The sequence below is a fragment of the Coregonus clupeaformis genome, unplaced genomic scaffold (genome assembly GCF_020615455.1).
Source record: "Coregonus clupeaformis isolate EN_2021a unplaced genomic scaffold, ASM2061545v1 scaf0579, whole genome shotgun sequence".
In the NCBI taxonomy this organism is placed as follows: domain Eukaryota; kingdom Metazoa; phylum Chordata; class Actinopteri; order Salmoniformes; family Salmonidae; genus Coregonus; species Coregonus clupeaformis.
Window position 1 is genome coordinate 132639 of NW_025534034.1, and position 20975 is coordinate 153613.

General features: G+C 46.1%; 2 protein-coding genes across 2 annotated transcripts; both read right to left on the bottom strand.

The window, feature by feature from the left end:
• Positions 1-2550: 2550 nt before the first annotated feature.
• Positions 2551-5476, bottom strand: LOC121550593 (mucin-2-like). Its single transcript, XM_045216013.1, has 4 exons — positions 5354-5476; positions 3369-4846; positions 3051-3079; positions 2551-2914 (listed from the first exon to the last, which is right to left on the bottom strand). The coding sequence occupies exons 1-4, from the start codon at positions 5469-5471 to the stop codon at positions 2551-2553; spliced, it is 1989 nt and encodes a 662-aa protein (XP_045071948.1). The 5' UTR covers positions 5472-5476.
• Positions 5477-10632: 5156 nt separating this feature from the next.
• Positions 10633-19766, bottom strand: LOC123485128 (mucin-2-like). The gene is made up of 3 exons (XM_045216014.1): positions 12108-19766; positions 11625-11641; positions 10633-11401 (listed from the first exon to the last, which is right to left on the bottom strand). The coding sequence occupies exons 1-3, from the start codon at positions 19764-19766 to the stop codon at positions 10633-10635; spliced, it is 8445 nt and encodes a 2814-aa protein (XP_045071949.1).
• Positions 19767-20975: the final 1209 nt, after the last annotated feature.

Below are 20975 nucleotides of genomic sequence, written 5' to 3' on the forward strand. Positions count from 1 at the left end.
GTGGGAGCAGCTGTGGTTGTTGTGGCAGCAGCTGTGGTTGTTGTGGCAGCAGCTGTGGTTGTTGTGGGAGCAGCTGTGGTTGTTGTGGGAGCAGCTGTGTCTGTTGTCGTTGCACCAGTGTTAGTCGTTGGTAAAGCTGTCATTGTTGTAGGAGCTGTTGTGGTTGTTGTGGGTACGGCTTCACTTGTTGTTGCCACAGCTGTTGTCATAGCAGCCACTATGTTAGTTGTGGGAGCAGCTGTGGTTGTTGTGGGGATGTTTGTGATTGTTGCTCCAGCTGTAGTTGCCGTTGGTGCCTCTGTGGTTGTTGTGGTTGCAGCTGTGGTGTTTGTCAGAGAAACTGTGTTTGTTGTGGGAGCAGCTGTTGTTGTTGTAGTCACAGCTGTAGTTGTTGTAGCCACATCTGTTGATGTGGCAGCAGGCGTGGTTGTTGCCATAGCCAATGTGGTTGTTGTGGGTGCAGCTATGGTTGTTGTCGTCTCCGCAGTATTAGTCGTTGGTAAATATTTTGTTGTTGTAACATCATTTGTGATTTTTGTGGGTACAGCTTCACTTATTGTTGCCACAGCTGTTGTCATAGCAGCCACTATGTTTGTTGTGGGAGCAGCTGTGGCTGTTATCGGTGCAGCTGTTGTTGTTGTTGTAGCAGATGTGGTTGTCGGAGCTGCTGTAGCAGCTGTGGTTGTTGTAGCCCCTGCTTTAGATGTTGTTGGTGCCTCTGTGGTTATTGTGGGTGCAGCTGTGGTTGTTGTGGGAGCAGCTGTGGTTGTTGTCGTTGCAAAAGTATTAGTCGTTGGTAAAGCTGTCATTGTTGTAGGAACAGCTGTTGTCATATCAGCTATGATTGTTGTGGGAGCAGCTGTCATTGTTGTGGGTGCAGCTGTGGTTGCTGTAGACATAGCTGTAGTTGTCGTAGCCGCAGCTGTACTTGTTTTTCTGGGTGCGGCTGTGGTTGTTGTGGGGATGGCTGTGGTTGTTGGAGCCACAGCTGTTGTTGATGTAGCAGCATATGTGGTTGTGGGAGCTGCTGTAGCTGTTGTGGTTGTTGTGGGAAAGGCTTCACTTGTTGTTGCCGAAGCTGTTGTCATAGCAGCCACTATGTTTGTTGTGGGAGCAGCTGTGGTTGTTGTGGGGATGTTTGTGATTGTTGCTCCAGCTGTAGTTGCCGTTGGTGCCTCTGTGGTTGTTGTGGTTGCAGCTGTGGTGTTTGTCAGAGAAACTGTGTTTGTTGTGGGAGCAGCTGTGGTTGTTGTAGTCACAGATGTAGTTGTCGTAGCCACATCTGTTGATGTGGCAGCAGGTGTGGTTGTTGCCATAGCCAATGTGGCTGTTGTGGGTGCAGCTGTTGTTGTCGTAGCAGCAGATGTGGTTGTTATGGGGGAAGCTGTGGTTGTTTTTGCTGCAACTGGGATTGTTGTGGGGACGTCTGTAGTTATTGTAGTCACAGCTGTTGATGTGGCAGCAGCGGTGGTTGTTGTGAAGACTGCTGTGATTGTTGCCCCTACTTTAGTTGATGTTGATACATCTGTGGTTGTTGTGGGAGCAGCTGTGGTTATTGTTGGAGGAGCTGTGGTTGATTTGGGCACAGTTGTGTTTGTTGTGGGAGCAGCTGTGGTTGTTGTGGAATCAGCTGTGGTTGTTGTGGGGACGTCTGTGATTGTTGCTCCAGAAGTAGTTGCCGTTGGTGCCTCTGTGGTACTTGTGGTAGCAGCTGTGGTGTTTGTTAGAGAAACTGTGGTCGTTGTTTGAGCAGCTGTGGTTGTTGGGGGGACGGTTGCGGTTGTTGTCGTCGCATCAGTATTAGTAGTTGGTAAAGCTGTCGTTACTGTAGGAGCAGCTGTTGTCATAGCAGTTATGATTGTTGTGGGAGCAGCTGTGGTTGTTGTGGATGCAGCTGTGGTTGCTGTAGACATAGCTGTAGTTGTCGTAGCCGCAGCTGTATATTTTTTTGTCGGTGCAGCTATGGTTGTTGTGGGGATGGCTGTGGTGGTTGGAGCCGCATCTGTTGATGATGTAGCAGCAGATGAGGTTGTGGCAGCTGCTGTAGCAGCTGTGGTTGCTTTAGATGTTGTTGGTGCCTCAGTGGTTATTGTGGGAGCAGCTGTGGCTGTTGTGGGAGCAGCTGTGGCTGTTGTGGGAGTAGCTATGGTTGTTGTCGTCGCAGAAGTATTAGTCGTTGGTAAAGCTGTCGTTGTTGTAGGAGCAGCTGTGGTTGTTGTGGGTGCAGCTGTGGTTGTTGTAGACATATATGTAGTTGTCGTAGCCGCAGCTGTGTTTTTGTTTGTGGGAGCAGCTGTGGTTGTTGTGTGAGAAGCTGTGGTTTTTGTCGTCGCAGCAGTATTAGTTGTTGGTAAAGCTGTCGTTGTTGTTGGAACAGTTGTTGTCATAGCAGCGGCAATGATTGTTGTGGGAGCAGCTGTGGTTGTTGTGGGTGCAGCTGTGGTTGTTGTAGACATAGCTGTAGTTGTCTTAACCACAGCTGTATTTGTTTTTGTGGGTTCAGCTGTGGTTGTTGTGGGAGCAGCTGTGGTTCTTGTCGTCGCAGCAGTATTAGTCGTTGGTAAAGATGTCTTTGTTGTAGGAGCAGTTGTGGTTGTTATTGGCACGGCATCGGTTGTTGATGCAGCAGCTATTGTCATTGCAGCAGCAATTATTATTGTGGGAGCAGCTGTTGTTTTTGTGGGTGCAGCTGTGGTTGATTTGAGGATGGCTGTGGTTGTAGCCGCAGCTATTGTTGTCGTAGCAGCAGATGTGGTTGTAATGGGCGAAGCTGTGGTTGTGTTTGTGGCAGCTGGGATTGTGGTGAGGACGGCTGTGATTGATGCCCCAGCTGTAGTTGGCGTTGGTGCCTCTGTGATTGTTGTGGGAGTAGCTGTGGTGTTTGTCGTAGAAGCTGTGGTTGTTGTGGGTGAATCTTTAGTTGTTGTGGTAGCAGTTGTGGTTGTTGTGGGCACGGCTTCTGGTGTTGTTGCCGCAGCTGTTGTCATAGCATGAGCTATGTTTGTTGTGGGAACAGCTTTGGCTGTTGTGGGTGCAGCTGTTATTGTTGCAGACACAGCTGTAGTTGTCGTAGCCGCATCTGTTGATGTGGCAGCAACTTTGGTTATTGCCGTATCAGCTGTGGTTGTTGTTGGTGCAGTTGTTGTTGTTGTTGTCTCCACAGTATTAGTCGATTGTAAAGCTGTCATTGTTGTACGAGCAGCTGTGGTTGTTGTGGGGATGTCTGTGATTGTTGCTCCAGCAGTAGTTGCCGTTGGTGCCTCTGTGGTTGTTGTGGGAGCAGCTGTGGTGTTTGTCTTAGAAGCTGTGGTTGTTGTGGGTGCAGCTGTGGCTGTTGTGGGAGCAGCTGTGGTTGTTGTGGGAGCAGCTGTGGTTGTTGTGGTGATGGCTGTGGTTGTTGTAGCAGCAGCTATTGTTGACATAGTTGCAGATATGATTGTTGTTGTCGAAGCTGTGATTGTTATAGAGGCAGTTGCTGTGGGTGTGGTCGAAGCTGTTGTTGTTGTTGTTGTAGCAGAGGCTGTGGTTGTGTGAGCTGCTGTAGTAGCTCTAGATGTTGTTGGTGCCTCTGTGATTGTTGTGGGTGCAGCAGTGGGTCTCGTAGCAGCTCTAGATGTTGTAAATTCAGCTGTGGTTGTTGTGAGGACGGCTGTGATTGTTGCCCCAGCTGTAGTTGCCATTGTTAATTCTGTGGTTGTTGTGGGAGCATCTGTGATTATTGTTGGAGAAGCTGTGTTTGATTTGGGCGCAGCTCTGGTTGTTTTGGGCGCAGCTGTGGTTGTTGTGGGAGCAGCTGTGGTTGTTGTCGTCGCAGCAGTATTTGTCATTGGTAAAGCTGTCATTGTTGTAGGAGCAGTTGTGGTTGTTGTGGGCATGGGTTTGGTTGTTGATGCAGCAGCTTTTGTGATAGCAGCAGCTATGGTTTTTGTGGGAGCAGCTGTTGTTGTGGGTGCAGCTGTGGTTGTTGTATGCAGAGCTGTAGTTGTCATAGCCACAGCTGTGTTTGTTGTTGTGGGTGATGCTGTGGTTGATGTGAGGATGGCTGTGGTTGTTGTAGCCTTAGCAGTTGTTGTCATAGCAGCAGATGTGGTTGTTATGAGGGAAGCTGTGGTTGTGTTTGCGGCAGCTGGGATGGTTGTGGGGACGGCTGTTGATGTGGCAGCAGCTGTGGATGTTGTGAGGATGGCTGTGATTGTTGCCTGAGTTGTAGTTGCTGTTGGTACATCTGTGATTGTTGTGGGATCAGCTGTGGTTATTGTTGGAGGAGCTGTGGTTGATTTGGGTGCAGTTGTGTTTGTTGTGGTAGCAACTTTGGTTGTTGTGATATCAGCTGTGGTTTTTGTGGGTGCAGCTGTGGTCGTTGTGGGTACGGCTTCGCTTGTTGTTGCCGCAGCTGTTGTCATAGCAGCAGCTATGTTTGTTGTGGGAGCAGCTGCAACGGTAGCTGTTGTTGGTGCTGCGCTGGTTGTCGTGGGAGCAGCTGTGGTTGTTGCAGTGTCAGCTGTGGTTGGTGTGGGATCAACTGTGTTTTTTTCATGAGCATCTGTGGTGCTTTGAGCTGCTGTTGTAGCTGTGGTTGTTTTGGGGACAGCTGTGATTGTTTTTACCCCAGCTGTAGATGTCGTTTTGGCTGATGTGGTTGTTGTGGTGTTAGCTGTGGGTGTTCTTATTTCGGCTGTGGTTGTTGCCCCAGCTGTAGTTGTCGTTGGTGCCTCTGTGGTTGTTTTAGGAGCAGTTATGGTTGTTGTGGGAGCATCTGTGGTTGTTGTTAATTCAGCTGTAGTTGTTGTGGGGATGGCTGTGATATTTTTGGTAGTTGTAGTAGTAGTCGTGTTATTCTGGAGTTCTGAAAAAATTAATTAAAACATTTAAATAAATGTTATGTCATTAAAATTGTTCTTTAAACCAGAAAAGCTTGCTCAAATCTTATTTTTTGTGGGTGGAAAACTGAAAACAAAGAAAGCCTCTGCCAAGCCTCCCCAAAGTCTCTCCCCTTCCAAACATTTAAAAAATGCCAGCTGTACGGTCACCTGAGCAAAATCATAATAATCAGTGAAGCAAAACCAGCGCTCTAGAATTGTCTTTGCTCATATCCATTTTAATGTTTTTGTCTGTGAAGAGAGACTACCATGGTTTTAAATGGTTTTGAAATAAAAACACTTTTAAATGAGGTACACTATTTTAAGTATGATGTGATTTGATTACAACTGATGAAATCAGAGCTGGTAATTTGGCTGTGGGCATCAAAATAAAAACTAAAACCAACAATATGATGACAAATGAGAGGGTAAAATCCATTCAAACAATCATGTGTATGAATCTACATACATATTGTGTTCAGATTAATTCTTACCCGCATTGATACTGACAGTAATAATGTCTAAGAAGACTGTGGACGTGTTGATAAACATCTTGAGGGATTCCTCTATAGTTGTAACATTAGGGACCACTGACTGGTTTGTGAAGATCATATTGGTTGTCACACCCACAGAACCAGACCTAAAAATCAAAGCAATAGAATGAATGTGAAATGGGATAAAAATTGTTATTATTATTATTATTATTATTAGTAGTAGTAGTAGTAGTTATTTATTTATATATATATATATATATACACAGTTTATATATATTAGGGGTTAGATCAGCTTTAAAATTGCAGATAGATTGTAACTTCCATCAATGTAATTGTCTGCATCATTTCCAAACTCCCATATATTTTTTTGCGCAAATAAACACTACCGTTCAAAAGTTTGGGGTCACTTAGAAATGTCCTTGTTTTCCATGAAAACATACATTAAATGAGTTTGAATAGGAAACATAGCAAAATGCACACGAAATGTAGTCATTGACAAGGTTAGAAATAATGTTTTTTAATATAAATAATAATTGTGTCCTTCAAACTTGGCTTTTATCAAAGAATCCTCCATTTGTAGCAATTACAGCCTTGCAGACCTTTGGCATTCTAGTTGTCAATTTGTTGAGGTAATCTGAAGAGATTACACCCCATGCTTCCTGAAGCACCTCCCACAAGTTGGATTGGCTTGATGGGCACTTCTTACGTACCATGTGAGCTGCTCCCACAACAGCTCAATAGGGTTGAGATCCAGTGACTGTGCTGGCCACTCAATTATAGACAGAATACCAGCTGACTGCTTCTTCCCTAAATATTTATTGCATAGTTTGGAGCTGTGCTTTGGGTCATTGTCCTGTTGTAGGAGGAAATTGGCTCCAATCAAGCACCGTCCACAGGGTATGGCATGGCGTTGCAACATGGAGTGATAGCCTTCCTTCTTCAAGATCCCTTTTACCCTGTACAAATCTCCCACTTTACCACCACCAAAGCGCCCCCCAGACCATCACATTGCCTCCACCATGCTTGACAGATGGCATCAAGCACTCCTCCAGCATCTTTCATTTGGTCTGCGTCTAACAAATGTTCTTTTTGTGATCCGAACACCTCAAACTTCGATTCGTCTGTCCATAACACTTTTTTCCAATCTTTCTCTGTCCAGTGTCTGTGTTCTTTTGCCCGTCTTAATATTTTCTTTTTATTGGCCAGTCTGAGATATGGCTTTTTCATTGCAACTCTGCCTAGAAGGTCAGCATCCCGGAGTCGCCTCTTCACTGTTGATGTTGAGACTGGTGTTTTGTGGGTACTATTTAATGAAGCTGCCAGTTGAAGACCTGTGAGGCGTCTGTTTCTCAAACTAGACACTCTAATGTATTTGTCCTCTTGCTCAGTTGTGCACCGGGGCCTCCCAATCCTCTTTCTATTCTGGTTAGAGCCAGTTTGCGCTGTTCTATGAAGCGAGTAGCACACAGTTTTATGAGATTTTCAGTTTCTTGGCAATCTCTCGCATGGAATAGCCTTCATTTCTCAGAACAAGAATAGACTGACGAGTTTCAGAAGAAAGTTATTTGTTTCTGGCCATTTAGAGCCTGTAATCAAACCCACAATTGCTGATGCTCTAGATACTCAACTAGTCTCAAGAAGGCCAGTTTTATTGCTTCTTTAATCAGCACAACAGTTTTCAGCTGTGCTAACATAATTGCAAAAGGGTTTTCTAATGATCAATTAGCCTTTTAAAATGATAAACTTGGATTAGCAAACATAACGTGCCATTGGAACACAGGACTGATGATTGCTGATAATGGGCCTCTGTACGCCTATGTTGCCATTTCCAGCTATAATAGCCATTTACAACATGAACAATGTCTACACTGTATTTCTGATCAATTTGATGTAATTTTGATGGACACAGTCAATTTTACAATAGTTCTATTTTGTTTGTTTTTACTCCTGAACTTCCACTACCCTCAACCTCTCCGATCATTTTCATGATGTCCATCCGGTTTCACAAAAGTTCTTAACCTATAACATATACCGGTATATATTTATTATGGACACAGTATGTTTTACATTAGTTCTCTTGTTGTTATTAGTTGTCATTAGTCCCAACCTTCAGCTCCATTCAACCCCTCCCATCTATCTCGTAACACCATCCACCATTTCTATTTGCCATATAGTTTTGAATCCAGCATCGTTTTGCTTATCAGTTTATAAAACATTTGCCATGGAATCGGTACGTCCAAAATCTCTTCACAACTATTTTGCAATATACAGTGGGGAGAACAAGTATTTGATACACTGCCGATTTTGCAGGTTTTCGTACTTACAAAGCATGTAGAGGTCTGTAATTGTTATCATAGGTACACTTCAACTGTGAGAGACGGAATCTAAAACAAAAATCCAGAAAATCACATTGTATGATTTTTAAGTAATTCATTTGCATTTTATTGCATGACATAAGTATTTGATCACCTACCAACCAGTAAGAATTCCGGCTCTCACAGACCTGTTAGTTTTTCTTTAAGAAGCCCTGTTTTCTTTAAGAACACCTGTTTGAACTCGTTACCTGTATAAAAGACACCTGTCCACACACTCAATCAAACAGACTCCAACCTCTCCACAATGGCCAAGACCAGAGAGCTGTGTAAGGACATCAGGGATAAAATTGTAGACCTGCACAAGGCTGGGATGGGCTACAGGACAATAGGCAAGCAGCTTGGTGAGAAGGCAACAACTGTTGGCGCAATTATTAGAAAATGGAAGAAGTTCAAGATGACGGTCAATCACCCTCGGTCCGGGGCTCCATGCAAGATCTCACCTCGTGGGGCATCAATGATCATGAGGAAGGTGAGGGATCAGCCCAGAACTACACGGCAGGACCTGGTCAATGACCTGAAGAGAGCTGGGACCACAGTCTCAAAGAAAACCATTAGTAACACACTACGCCGTCATGGATTAAAATCCTGCAGTGCACGCAATGTCCCCCTGCTCAAGCCAGCGCATGTCCAGGCCCGTCTGAAGTTTGCCAATGACCATCTGGATGATCCAGAGGAGGAATGGGAGGTCATGTGGTCTGATGAGACAAAAATAGAGCTTTTTGGTCTAAACTCCACTCGCCGTGTTTGGAGGAAGAAGAAGGATGAGTACAACCCCAAGAACACCATCCCAACCGTGAAGCATGGAGGTGGAAACATCATTCTTTGGGGATGCTTTTCTGCAAAGGGGACAGGACAACTGCACCGTATTGAGGGGAGGATGGATGGGGTCATGTATCGCGAGATCTTGGCCAACATCCTCCTTCCCTCAGTAAGAGCATTGAAGATGGGTCGTGGCTGGGTCTTCCAGCATGACAACGACCAGAAACACACAGCCAGGGCAACTAAGGAGTGGCTCCGTAAGAAGCATCTCAAAGTCCTGGAGTGGCCTAGCCAGTCTCCAAACCTGAACCCAATAGTCTGTATTGCCCAGCGACAGCCCCGAAACCTGAAGGATCTAGAGAAGGTCTGTATGGAGGAGTGGGCCAAAATCCCTGCTGCAGTGTGTGCAAACCTGGTCAAGACCTACAGGAAGCGTATGATCTCTGTAATTTTAAACAAAGGTTTCTGTACCAAATTTTAAGTTCTGCTTTTCTGATGTATCAAATACTTATGTCATGCAATAAAATGCAAATTAATTACTTAAAAATCATACAATGTGATTTTCTGGATTTTTGTTTTAGATTCCGTCTCTCACAGTTGAAGTGTACCTATGATAAAAATTACAGACCTCTACATGCTTTGTAAGTAGGAAAACCTGCAAAATCGGCAGTGTATCAAATACTTGTTCTCCCCACTGTATATGGGACAGCTGTCAATTATTTGGTCCTTAAATGAAACTGGTATACTTTTTTATTTATCACAATTTTCTTTAACCAATTATGGTCTTTAATGCAGGGCCGACAGACAAGTTTCTTACTTTTTCTCCCTTCCGCTTTCCTCTTCCATGTTTGCGGTAATGCTGCAATTATTTGGTTGTAATTTTGGATAGAGCAGACATTTCCACATGTTTTTGTTAGCTGCATGTGCGACATAACTCCACCAGTCCTACCGATGATATCATTTACGAAGATTATACTTTAAATTTTTTTAAATACTTTTTTTTAATCAATTAGTATATTTGAGTTTAACCACAATATTTGTTGCATTATTTGTTCTGTCGTTTCTGGAGGATTAAATTGAAATTGCAACCAACTTTCTATGGCTTGTTTTAGAAATAGTGATATTTGGGAGATTATTTCCTTTTCAAATAACTGAAAGTGAGACGTTGTAATCTGATTTAAAGGGAAAAAGGCCTTTCTTGAACATTGGGTGAGACAATCTTACTAATTTGCTAGAGAACCAGTTCGGATTTAAGTATAACTTTTGTATGACTGAAGCGTTTAGTGATAGTTCTAATTTTTGTATATTTAATCATTTCTGTCCTCCGAATTCATATTCATTATATAAATAGGCCCGTTAAATTTTTTCTGGCTTGACGTTCCAAATAAAATGGAAAAATTTTTTCTCATATAATTAAAAAAACTGTTCGCTAGGCGTAGTTATGTTAGTAATATTAGTAATAGTATTATTAAATAATGCTAAACATGTGACTAATAGACTTCTTCTAAGCAAGTAATTTATAGAAATATGGACCTAAAAGTAAAACTGAACATACCAGAAACTGATGATGATACATCTGAGGAAGATTACAGGATATATTGTTTTGTATCCTCGATTCAACTATAGAAAGATATCAGCACACATACAAAGCATTACAATGATGAAAGAAATGTACTATGCACTAATAACTCTCAGGCAGGATTTGTTTTTATATATACATTTAAATATTTTAGTTGAAGTTAATGGTAAACATTTACCTCAGTTGTGACATTTAAAGCCAAAGTAAGGTAGTCCAGGGAATGTGCATTTTTGTAGGCTTCTAAAAATGTACGACTCATCCGGAACTTTAAAATAAGTACACCTTCATTTGACGTTGGAGGGTCAGTGGATGCAGTGGTTGTGACAACAGTAGTATTTGGAGCCACATTAGTTGTCTTAACAGAAGCTGTAGTTGTCGTATGTGCAGCTGCTTTGGTTGTTTTGGGAGCAGCTCTGGTTGTTGTGGGAGCAGCTGTGGTTGTTATGTGGTTACTACTAGTTACAGAAGCCTTTGTTGTTGTGGGGGTAGCTGTTGTCATTGTTAAAGCTGTGGTTGTTGTGGGAGCAGCTCTGGTTGTTGTGGGAACAGCTGTGGTTGTTGTGGGGTTAGCTGTAGTTGTGGTAGGGCCAGCTGTGGTGGTAGTTACAGCAGCTATTGTTGTTGTGGCAGCAGGTGTTGTTATTGTTGTGGTGGCAGCTGTTGGTGCTGTGGTTGTCGTAGCAGCAGCTGTAGTTGTCGTAGCAGCAGCTGTAGTTGTCATTGTTGCTGCTGTGGTTTGTGTGGGAGCAGCTGTGGTTGTTGTGGCGGAACCTGTGCTTGTTGTGGGAGCACCTTTGGCTGTTGTGGGGACGGCTGTGGTTATCGTAACCACAGCTATAGTTCTCGTAGCAGCAGCTGTGGTTGTTGTGGGGGCAGCTGTAGCTGTTGTAGGTAAAGCTATGGTTGTCATAGCAGTGGTTGTTGTTGTCGTTGGTGCAGCAGTGGTTGTTGTGGGGTAAGCTGTGGTTGTCGTAGCAGCAGCTGTAGTTGTCGTAGCAGCAGCTGTAGTTGTCATTGTTGCTGCTGTGGTTGTTGTGGGAGCAGCTGTGGTTGTTGTGGCCGAACCTGTGCTTGTTGTGGGAGCACCTTTGGCTGTTGTGGGGACGGCTGTGGTTGTCGTAACCACAGCTATAGTTCTCGTAGCAGCAGCTGTGGTTGTTGTGGGGGCAGCTGTAGCGGTTGTAGGTAAAGCTATGGTTGTCATAGCAGTGGTTGTTGTTGTCGTTGGTGCAGCAGTGGCTGTTGTGGGGTAAGCTGTGGTTGTTGTAGGAGCAGCTGTGATTGTTGTAGAAGCTGCTATAGTTGTTGTTCGAGCCGCTGTTGTTGTGGGAGCCACTATTGTTGTTACAGGAACTGCAGTTTTAGTTGGTGCTGCTGTGGTTGTTGTGGGTCCAGCAGTGATTGTTTTGGGAAAAGCTGTGGTTGTTGTTGTGGCAGCTCTGGTTATTGTAGCATAAACTGTTGGTGTTGTTAGTGCAGCTGTGGTTGTTGTGGGAGCAGCTGTGTTTTTTTTGGGGTTTGCTGTTGTTTTGGTAGAGCCAGCTGTGGTGGTAGTTACAGTTGTAGTGGGAGCTGCTGTTGTTGTCATGGGAGCCCCTGTGGTTGTTGTAGCAGAAGCTGTGGTGGGAGCTTTAGTGGTCATAGCAGCAGCTGTAATTGTTGTGGGGGAAGCTGTGGTTGATGTGGAAGAAGCTGTGGTTATTGTAAGGGCGGATGTGATTGTCGTAGCAGCAGCAGCTGTTGTTGTTGTTGTTGTTGGTCCTGCTGTGGTTGTTGTAGGAACAACTGTGGTTGTTGTGGGGATGGTTGTTGTAGCTGCATCTGTTGTTGTCGTTGCAGCAGCTGTTTTTGTTGTGGGGTAAGATGTGGTTGTTTTGGTAGCGGCTGAGGTTCTCATAGCAGCTCTGGTTGTTGTGGCTGCTGTGTTGGTTTTTGTAGGCACAGCTGTTAATTTGGTTACTGCTGCTGTTTTTGTTGTGGGAGCAGCTGTCATTGTTGTGGGTGCAGCTGTGGTTGTTGTCGCTGCTGTGGTTGTTGTCACCGCAGCTGTTGTTGTCATAGCAGCAGCTGTTGTAGCTACAGCTGTGGTAGATGTTGGTGCAGCTGTTGTTGTGGAATAACTTTTGGTTGACATAGCCGCAGCTGTTGTTGTCATAGCAGCAGTTGTGGTTGTTGTGGGAGCGGCTGTGGGTGTTGCAGCAGCTGTGATTGTTGTTGGAGCAGCTGTGGTTGTTGAAGGGAAATATATAGTTGTTGTGGGAGCACCTAAGTTTGTTCTGGGGATGGCTGTGGTTGATGTAGTTGTTGTAGTAGCAGCTTTTTTTGTTGTGGGTGCAGCTGTGGTAGTTTTGACTGCAGCATTGGTTGTTATAGCTGTAGGTGTTTTTGTGGTTACTGCTGCTGTGGTTGTTGTTGGAACATATGTGGTTGTTGTGGGCGCAGCTGTGGTTGTTGTGGTTGCAACAGTGGTTGTTGTGGGTGCAGCAGTGGTTGTTGTGGGAGCATTTGTGATTGTTGTGGGTGCCGCTGTGGTTGTTGTAGCCGTATCTGTAGTAGTTGTAGCCAGAGCTGCATTTGTCATTGCTGCAGCTGTGGTTAATGTGGGGGAAGCTGTGGTTGTTGTCGCTGCAGAAGCTGTAGTTGTCATTGGTGCTGCTGTGGTTGCTGTGGGAGCAGCTGTCGTTGTTGTAGGCACATCTGTAGTTGTCATAGGCGAAGATGTAGTTGTCATTGGTGCTGCTTTGGTTGTGGTTTGTATAGCTGTGGTTGTTGTAGCTGCAGATGTAGTTGTCGTTGATACTGCTGTGGTTGTGGTGGGAACATCTGTGCTTGTAGTGGGAGCAGCTGTGGTTGTTGTGTGAGCAGCTGTATTTGTTGTGGGTGCAGCTGTGGTTGTTGTAGCCATACCTGTAGTTGTCATTGCTGTAGTTGTCATTGGGGCTGCTGCTGTTGTTATAGTTGGTTCAGCTGTGGTTGTTGTTTCAGCACCTGTGGATGTCGTTGGTGCAGCTGTGGTTGTTGTAGCCGCAGCCGTTGTTGTCGTAGCAGCAGCTGTGGTTGTTGTAGCTTTATGTGTAGTTGTCGTAGCTGCAGTTGGCATTGGTGCTACAGTGTTTGCCATTGGTTCAGCTGTGGTTGTTGCGGCAGCAGCTGTGGTTGTCATTGCTGTACCTGTGGTTGTTGTGTGTGAACTTGTGTTTGATATAGCCACCGCTGTTGTTGTCGTAGCAGCAGCGGTGGTTATTGTGGGGGCACCTGTGGGTGTTGTGGGTGCAGCTGTGGTTGTTGTGTGTGCATATGTGGTTGTAGTAGCTGTATCTGTATTTGTCGTAGCCTCAGCTGTAGTTGTCATTAGCGCTGCAGTGGTTGTTGTGGCAGCAGCTGTAGTTGTCGGGGAGACACCTTTGGTGGTAGGTTCAACAGGTGTTGTTATTGGTGCTGCTGTTGTCGTCGTAACACCAGCTGTAGTTATCATGGGGGCAGCTGTGGTTGTTGGGGGGGAAGTGGTGGTTGTCGGCATATCTGTGGTTGTTGAAGCTGTTCTAGCAGCAGCTGTAGTTGTCGTTGTTGCTGCTGTGGTTATTCTGGGAGCAGCTGTGGTTGTTGTGGCGGAACCTGTGCTTGTTGTGGGAGCAGCTTTGGCTGATGTGGGGAGGGCTATGGTTGTCGTAAACACAGCTATAGTTGTCATCCTAACACCAGCTGCGGTTGTAGTGGGGGCAGCTGTGGTTGTAGTGGGGGCAGCCATGGTTGTTGTGAGAGTCGCTGTTGTTGGTGTGAATGCAGCTGTTGTTGTTGTAGCCGTATATGTAGTTTCAGCAGCTGTTATTGGTCCAGCTGTTGTCATCGTAACACCAGCTGTAGTAATCATGGGGGCAGCTGTGGTTGTTGTGGGGGCAGTGGTGGTTGTCGGCATATCTGTGGTTGTTAAAGCTGTTCTCGTCATTCGAGCTGCTGTCGTTGTTGCGGCAGCTAATATTGTGGCTGCTGCTTTTGTAGTCGTAGCGACAGCTGTGGTTGATGTTTGTGCGGCTGTGGTTGGTGTGGCAGCAGCTGTACTTGATTGGGAGGCACCTGTGGTGGTGGTTTCAGCAGCTGTTTTTATTGGTGCAACTGTTGTCGTCCTAACACCAGCTGCGGTTGTAGTGGGGGCAGCTGCGGTTGTAGTGGGGGCAGCTGTGGTTGTTGGTATATCTATGGTTGTTGTTGCAGCATTTGTTGTTGTTATGGGAGCATTTATGGTTGTTCTTGTGGCAGATTTTGTTTTTGTGGGAGCAGCTGTGGTTGTTGTGGGTGCAGCTGTGGTTGTTGAAGCCGTATCTGTAGTTTCAGCAGGTCTTGTTAATTTTGCATCTGTTGTTGTCTTAACTCCATCTGTGGTTGTTGCTGTAGCTGCTGTTTGTGTTGTTGCGAAAGCTGTTGGTGTTGTTGCTGTTGTAGTTGTAGCGACAGCTATTGTTGTTAGTGCTTCTGTGGTTGTTGTGGGAGGAGCTGTGGTTGTTGTGGGTGCAACTGTTGTAGTTGTCGCCACAGCTGTGGTTGTTGTGGGGGCAGCGGTGGTTGTCATCATATATGTGGTTGTTGAAGCTGTTCTCGTCGTTGGAGCTGCTGCCGTTATTGCGGCAGCTAATATTGTTGTGGCTGCTGCTGTGGTAGTTGTAGTGACAGCTGTGGTGTATGTTTGTGCATCTGTGGTTGTTGTGGGTGCAGCTGTAGTTGTCTGGGAGGCACCTGTTTTGGTAGTTTCAGCAGCTGTTTTTATTGGTGCAACTTTTGTCGTCCTAACACCAGCTGTGGTTGTAGTGGGGACAGCTGTGGTTGTCTTCATATCTGTGGTTGTTGTTGCGGCAGTTGTGGTTGTTGTTGGATCAGCTTTGGTTGTTGCTGATGTGGTTTTTGTGGGAGCAGCTGTGGTTAATGTGGAAGCAGCTTTGGTTGTTGTGGGTGCAGCTGTGGTTGTTGAAGCTGTATAATTAGTATCAGCAGCTGTTGTTATTTTTGCAGCTGTTGTTGTCGTAACTCCATCTGTGTTTGTTGTTGGAGCTGCTGTGGTTGTTGTTGCGAAAGCCGTTGGTGTTGTTGCAGTTGTAGTCTTAGCGACAGCTGTTGTTGTTAGTGCTTCTGTGGTTGTTGTGGGAGCATCTGTGATTATTGTGGGTACAACTGTGGTTGTTCTATCTGTATATGTATTTTCAGCAGCTGTTGTTATTGGTGCAGCTGTTGTTGTAACTCCAGATGTGGTTGTTTTTGGATCTGGTTTGGTTGTTGTTGCTGCAGCTGTTGTTGTTGTGGCTGCTACTGTTGTAGTTGGGGAGACACCTGTGGTCGTAGGTTCAACAGCTGTTGTTATTGGTGCTACTGTTGACGTCGTAACACCAGCTGTAGTTATCATGGGGGCAGCTGTGGTTGTAGTAGGGGCAGCTGTTGTTGTTGTGAGTGCAGCTGTGGTTGTTATAGCCGTATCTGTAGTTTCAGCAGCTGTTTTTATTGGTGCAGAAGTTGTTGTTGTAACTCCAGATGTGGATGTCTTTGGATCTTTTTTGGTTGTTGTTGGTCCAGCTGTGGTGGGAGTGGCAGCAGCTGTAGTTGACAGGGAGCCACCTGTGGTGGTAGTTTCAGAAGCTGTTGTTACCGGTGCAGCTGCTATCGTCGTAACACTAGCTATGGTTGTTGTAGGGGAAGCTGTGGTTGTTGGTATATCTGTGGTTGTTTTTGCAGCAGCTGTGGTTGTTGTGGGGGCAGCTGTTGTTGTTGTGGGAGCACCTGTGGTTGTTGTGGTAGTAGCTGTGGTTATTGTGTGAGCAGTTGTGGTTTTTGTGAGTGCAATTGTGGTTGTTGCTTCCTTATCTGTAGGTTCAGCAGCTGATGTTATTGGTGCATCGGTTGTTGTCGTAACTCCAGCTGTGGTTGTTCTTGGTGCATCTGTGGATGTTGAAGCAGCAGCTGTAGTTGTCGGGGAAGCACTTGTGGTGGTAGTATCAGCAGTTGTTGTTTTTGACACAGCTGTTGTCCTCAAAACACCAGCTGTGGTTGTCAATGAGGCAACTGTGGTTGTTGTGAGAGTCGCTTTGATTGGTGTGGGTGCAGCTGTTGTTGTTGTAGCCGTATCTGTAGTTTCAGCAGCTGTTATTGGTCCAGATGTTGTCATCGTAACACCAGCTGTAGTTATCATGGGGGCAGCGGTGGTTGTTGGCATATCTGTGGTTGTTAAAGCTGTTCTAGTCGTTGGAGCTGCTGTCGTTGTTGCGGCAGCTAATGTTGTGTTTGCTGCTGTTGTAGTCGTAGCGATAGCTGTGGTTGATGTTTTTGCACCTGTGGTTGTTGTGGCAGCAGCTGTATTCGATTGGAAGGCACCTGTGGTGGTGGTTTCAGCAGCTGTTTTTATTGGTGCAACTGTTGTCGTCCTAACACCAGCTGCGATTGTAGTGGGGGCAGTTGTGGTTGTAGTGGGGGCAGCTGTGGTTGTTGTGGGGGCGGCTGTGGTTGTCGGTATATCTGTGATTGTTGTTGCAGCAGTTGTTTTTGTTGTGGAAGCATCTATGGTTGTTGTTGTTTCTGATTTGGTTTTTGTGGGAGCAGCTGTGGTTGTTGTGGGTGCAGCTGTGGTTGTTGAAGCCGTATCTGTAGTTTCAGCAGCTCTTGTTATTTTTGCAGCTGTTGTTGTACTCATAACTCCGTCTATGGTTGTTGTTGGAGCTGCTGTTGTTGTTGTTGAGACAGCTGTTGGTGTTGTTGCTGTTGTAGACATAGCGACAGCTGTTGTTGTTAGTGCTTCTGTGGTTGTTGTGGGTTCAACTTTGGTTGTTCTATCCGTATATGTAGTTTCAGCATCTGTTGTTATTGGTGCAGCTGTTGTTTTTGTAACTCCAGATGTGGTTGTTTTTGGATTTGCTTTGGTTGTTGTTGCGGCAGCTGTTCTTGTTGTGGCTGATGCTGTTGTAGTCGTCTCCACTGCTGTGGTTGTTGTTGGTCCACCTGTTGTTGTTGTGGCAGAAGCTGTAGTTGTCGGTGAGACACCTGTGGCGGTAGGTTCAACAGCTTTTGTTATTGGTGCTGCTGTTGAAGTCGTAACACCAGCTGCAGTTATCATGGGGGCAGCCGTTGCTGTTGTGGGGTCATCGGTGGTTGTCGGCATATCTGTGGTTATTGTAGGGGCAGCTGTGGTTGTTGTTGGAGAAACTGTGGTCACCGCTAGTGCTGCTGTGGTTGTTATGGGTGTAGCTGTGGTTGTTATAGCCGTATCTGTAGTTTCAGCAGCTGTTGTTATTGTTGCAGCTGTTGTTGTTGTAACTCCAGGTGTGGTCGTCTTTGGATTTTTTTTGGTTGTTGTTGGTGCAGCTGTGGTTGTTATGGCAGCAGCTGTAGTTGTCGGGGAGACACCTGCGGTGGTAGGTTCAACAGCTGTTGTTATTGGTGCTGCTGTTGACGTCGTAACACCAGCTGTAGTTATCATGGGGGCAGCTGTGGTTGTTGTGGGGGCAGCGGTGGTTGTCGGCATATATGTGGTTGTTGTAGGGGCAGTTGTGGTTGTTGTTGAAGCAACTGTGGTCATTGCTAGTGCTGCTGTGTTTATTATGAGAGCTGATGTTGTTGTAATGGGTTTAGCTGTGGTTGTTATAGCCGTATCTGTAGTTTCAGCAGCTGTTGTTATTTCTGCTGCTGTTGTTGTTGTAACTCCAGCTGTGGTTGTCTTTGGATCTTTTTTAGTTGTTATTGATGCAGCTGTGGTTGTTGTAGCAGCAGCTGTAGTTGTCGGTGCAGCTTCTATCGTCGTAACACCAGCTGTGTTTGTCGTAGTGGCAGCAGTGGTTGTTGGTATATCTGTGGTTGTTTTTGGAGCAGCTCTGGTTGATGTTGGAGCAGCTGTGTTTAAAGTGGGAGCAGCTGTGGTTGTTGTTGGACCAGCTGTGGTTGTTGTGGGAGCAATTGTGGTTGTTGTGGGAGCAGATGTGGTTGTGGTGGGAGCAGATGTGGTTGTGGTGAGAGCAGTTGTGGTTGTTGTTGCTGCTGCTCTGGTTGTTATAGGGGCAGCTGTGGTTGTTGGAGCAGTTGTGGTTTTTGTGAGTTCAACTGTGGTTGTTGAATCCTTATCTGTAGTTTTAGTTGTTATTGGTGCATCTGTTGTTGTGGTAACTCCAGCTGTGGTTGTTGTTGGTGCATTTGTTGTTGTTGAGGCAGCAGCTGTAGTTGTCGGGGAGGCACTTGTGGTGGAAGTATCAGCAGCTGATTTTGTCCTCAAAACACCAGCTGTGGTTGTCATGGGGGCAGCCGTGGTTGCTGTGAGAGTCGCTGTGGTTGGTGTGGGTGGAGCTGTTGTTGTTGTAGCCATATATGTAGTTTCAGGAGCTGTTATTGGTCCAGCTGTTGCCGTCGTAACACCAGCTGTAGTTATCATGGAGGCAGCTGTGGTTGTTGTGGGGGCAGCGGTGGTTGTCGGCATATCTGTGGTTGTTAAAGCTGTTCTCGTCGTTGGAGCTGCTGTCGTTGTTGCGGCAGCTAATGTTGTTGTCTCTGCTGCTGTTGTTGTCGTAGCGACAGCTGTGGTTGATGTTTGTTCAGGTGTGGTTGTTGTGGCAGCACCTGTATTCGATTGGAAGGCACCTGTGGTGGTGGTTTCAGCAGCTGTTTTTATTGGTGCAACTGTTGTCGTCCTAACACCAGCTGCGATTGTAGTCGGAGCAGCTGTGGTTGTAGTGGGGCCAGCTGTGGTTGTTGTAGGGGCAGCTGTGGTTGTCGGTATATCTGTGGTTGTTGTTGCAGCAGTTGTTGTTTTTGTGGAAGCATCTATGGTTGTTGTTGCTGATTTGCTTTTTGTGGGAGCAGCTCTGGTTGTTGTGGGTGCAGCTGTGGTTGTTGAAGCCATATCTGTAGTTTCAGCAGCTCTTGTTATTTTTTCAGCTGTTGTTGTACTCATGACTCCGTCTATGGTTGTTGTTGGAGCTGCTGTAGTTGTTGTTGAGACAGCTGTTGGTGTTGTTGCTGTTGTAGTCATCGCGACAGCTGTTGTTGTTAGTGCTTCTGTGGTTGTTGTGGGAGCAGCTGTGGTTGTTGTGGGTTCAACTTTGGCTGTTCTATCCGTATATGTAGTTTCAGCATCTGTTGTTATTGGTGCAGCTGTTGTTTTTGTAACTCCAGATGTGGTTAATTTTGGATCTGCTTTGGTTGTTGTTGCGGCAGCTGTTCTTCTTGTGGCTGCTGCTGTTGTAGTCGTCTCCACAGCCGTGGTTGTTGTTGGTCCACCTCTTGTTGTTGTGGCAGCAGCTGTAGTTGTCGGTGAGACACCTGTGGCGGTACGATCAAAAGCTTTTGTTATTGGTGCTGCTGTTGAACTCGTAACACCAGCTATAGTTATCATGGGGGCAGCCGTTGCTGTTGTGGGGGTAGCGGTGGTTGTCGGCATATCTGTGGTTGTTGTAGGGGCAGCTGTGGTTGTTGTTGGAGCAACTGTGGTCACTGCTAGTGCTGCTGTGGTTGTTATAGCCGTATCTGAAGTTTCAGCAGCTGTTGTTATTGTTGCAGTTGTTGTTGTTGTTGTAACTCCAGGTGTGGTTGTCTTTGGATCTTTTTTGGTTGTTGTTGGTGCAGCTGTGGTTGTTGTGGCAGCAGCTGTAGATGTCGGGAAGACACCTGCGGTGGTAGGTTCAACAGCTGTTGTTATTGGTGCTGCTGTTGACGTCGTAACACCAGCTGTAGTTATCATGGCAACAGCTGTGGCTGTGGTTGTTGTGGCAGCAGCTGTAGTTGTCGGGGAGACAACTGTGTTGGTAGTTTCAGCAGCTGTTGTTATCTGTGCAGCTTCTAGCGTCGTAACACCAGCTATGTTTGTCGTAGGGGCAGCTGTGGTTGTTGGTATATCTGTGGTTGTTTTTCGAGCAGCTTTGGTTGTTGTTGGACCAGCTGTGGTTGTGGTAGGAGCAGCTGTGGTTGTTGTGGGTGCAGCTGTGGTTGTTGTTGCTTCTGCTCTGGTTGTTATGGGGGCAGCTGTGGTTGTTGGAGCAGTTGTGGTTTTTGTGAGTTCAACTGTGGTTGTTGAATCCTTATCTGTAGTTTCAGCAGCTGTTGTTATTGGTGCATCTGTTGTTGTCGTAACTCCAGCTGTGGTTGTTGTTGGTGCATTTGTTGTTGTTGAGGCAGCAGCTGTAGTTGTCGGGGAGGCACTTGTGGTGGAAGTATCAGCAGCTGTTGTTATTGACACAGATTTTGTCCTCAAAACACCAGCTGTGGTTGTCATGGGGGCAGCCGTGGTTGCTGTGAGAGTCGCTGTGGTTGGTGTGGGTGGAGCTGTTGTTGTTGTAGTCATATCTGTAGTTTCAGCAGCTGTTATTGGTCCAGCTGTTGCCGACGTAACACCAGCTGTAGTTATCATGGGGGCAGCCGTTGCTGTTGTTGGGGCAGCGGTGGTAGACGGCATATCTGTGGTTGTTGTAGGGGCAGCTGTGGTTGTCATAGCCCTATCTGTAGTTTCAGCAGCTGTTGTTATTGTTGCAGCGGTTGTTGTTGTAACTCCAGGTGTGATTGTCTTTGGATCTTTTTTGGTTGTTGTTGGTGCAGCTGTGGTTGTTGTGGCAGCAGCTGTAGTTGTCGGGGAGACAACTGTGGTGGTAGTTTCAGCAGCTGTTGTTATCTGTGCAGCTTCTAGCGTCGTAACACCAGCTATGTTTGTCGTAGGGGCAGCTGTGGTTGTTGGTATATCTGTGGTTGTTTTTGGAGCAGCTTTGGTTGTTGTTGGACCAGCTGTGGTTGTTGTGGGAGCAGATGTGGTTGTGGTGGGAGCAGCTGTGGTTGTTGTTGCTGCTCCTCTGGTTGTTATGGAGGCAGCTGTGGTTGTTGGAGCAGTTGAGGTTTTTGTGAGTTCAACTGTGGTTGTTGAATCCTTATCTGTAGTTTGAGCAGCTGTTGTTATTGGTGC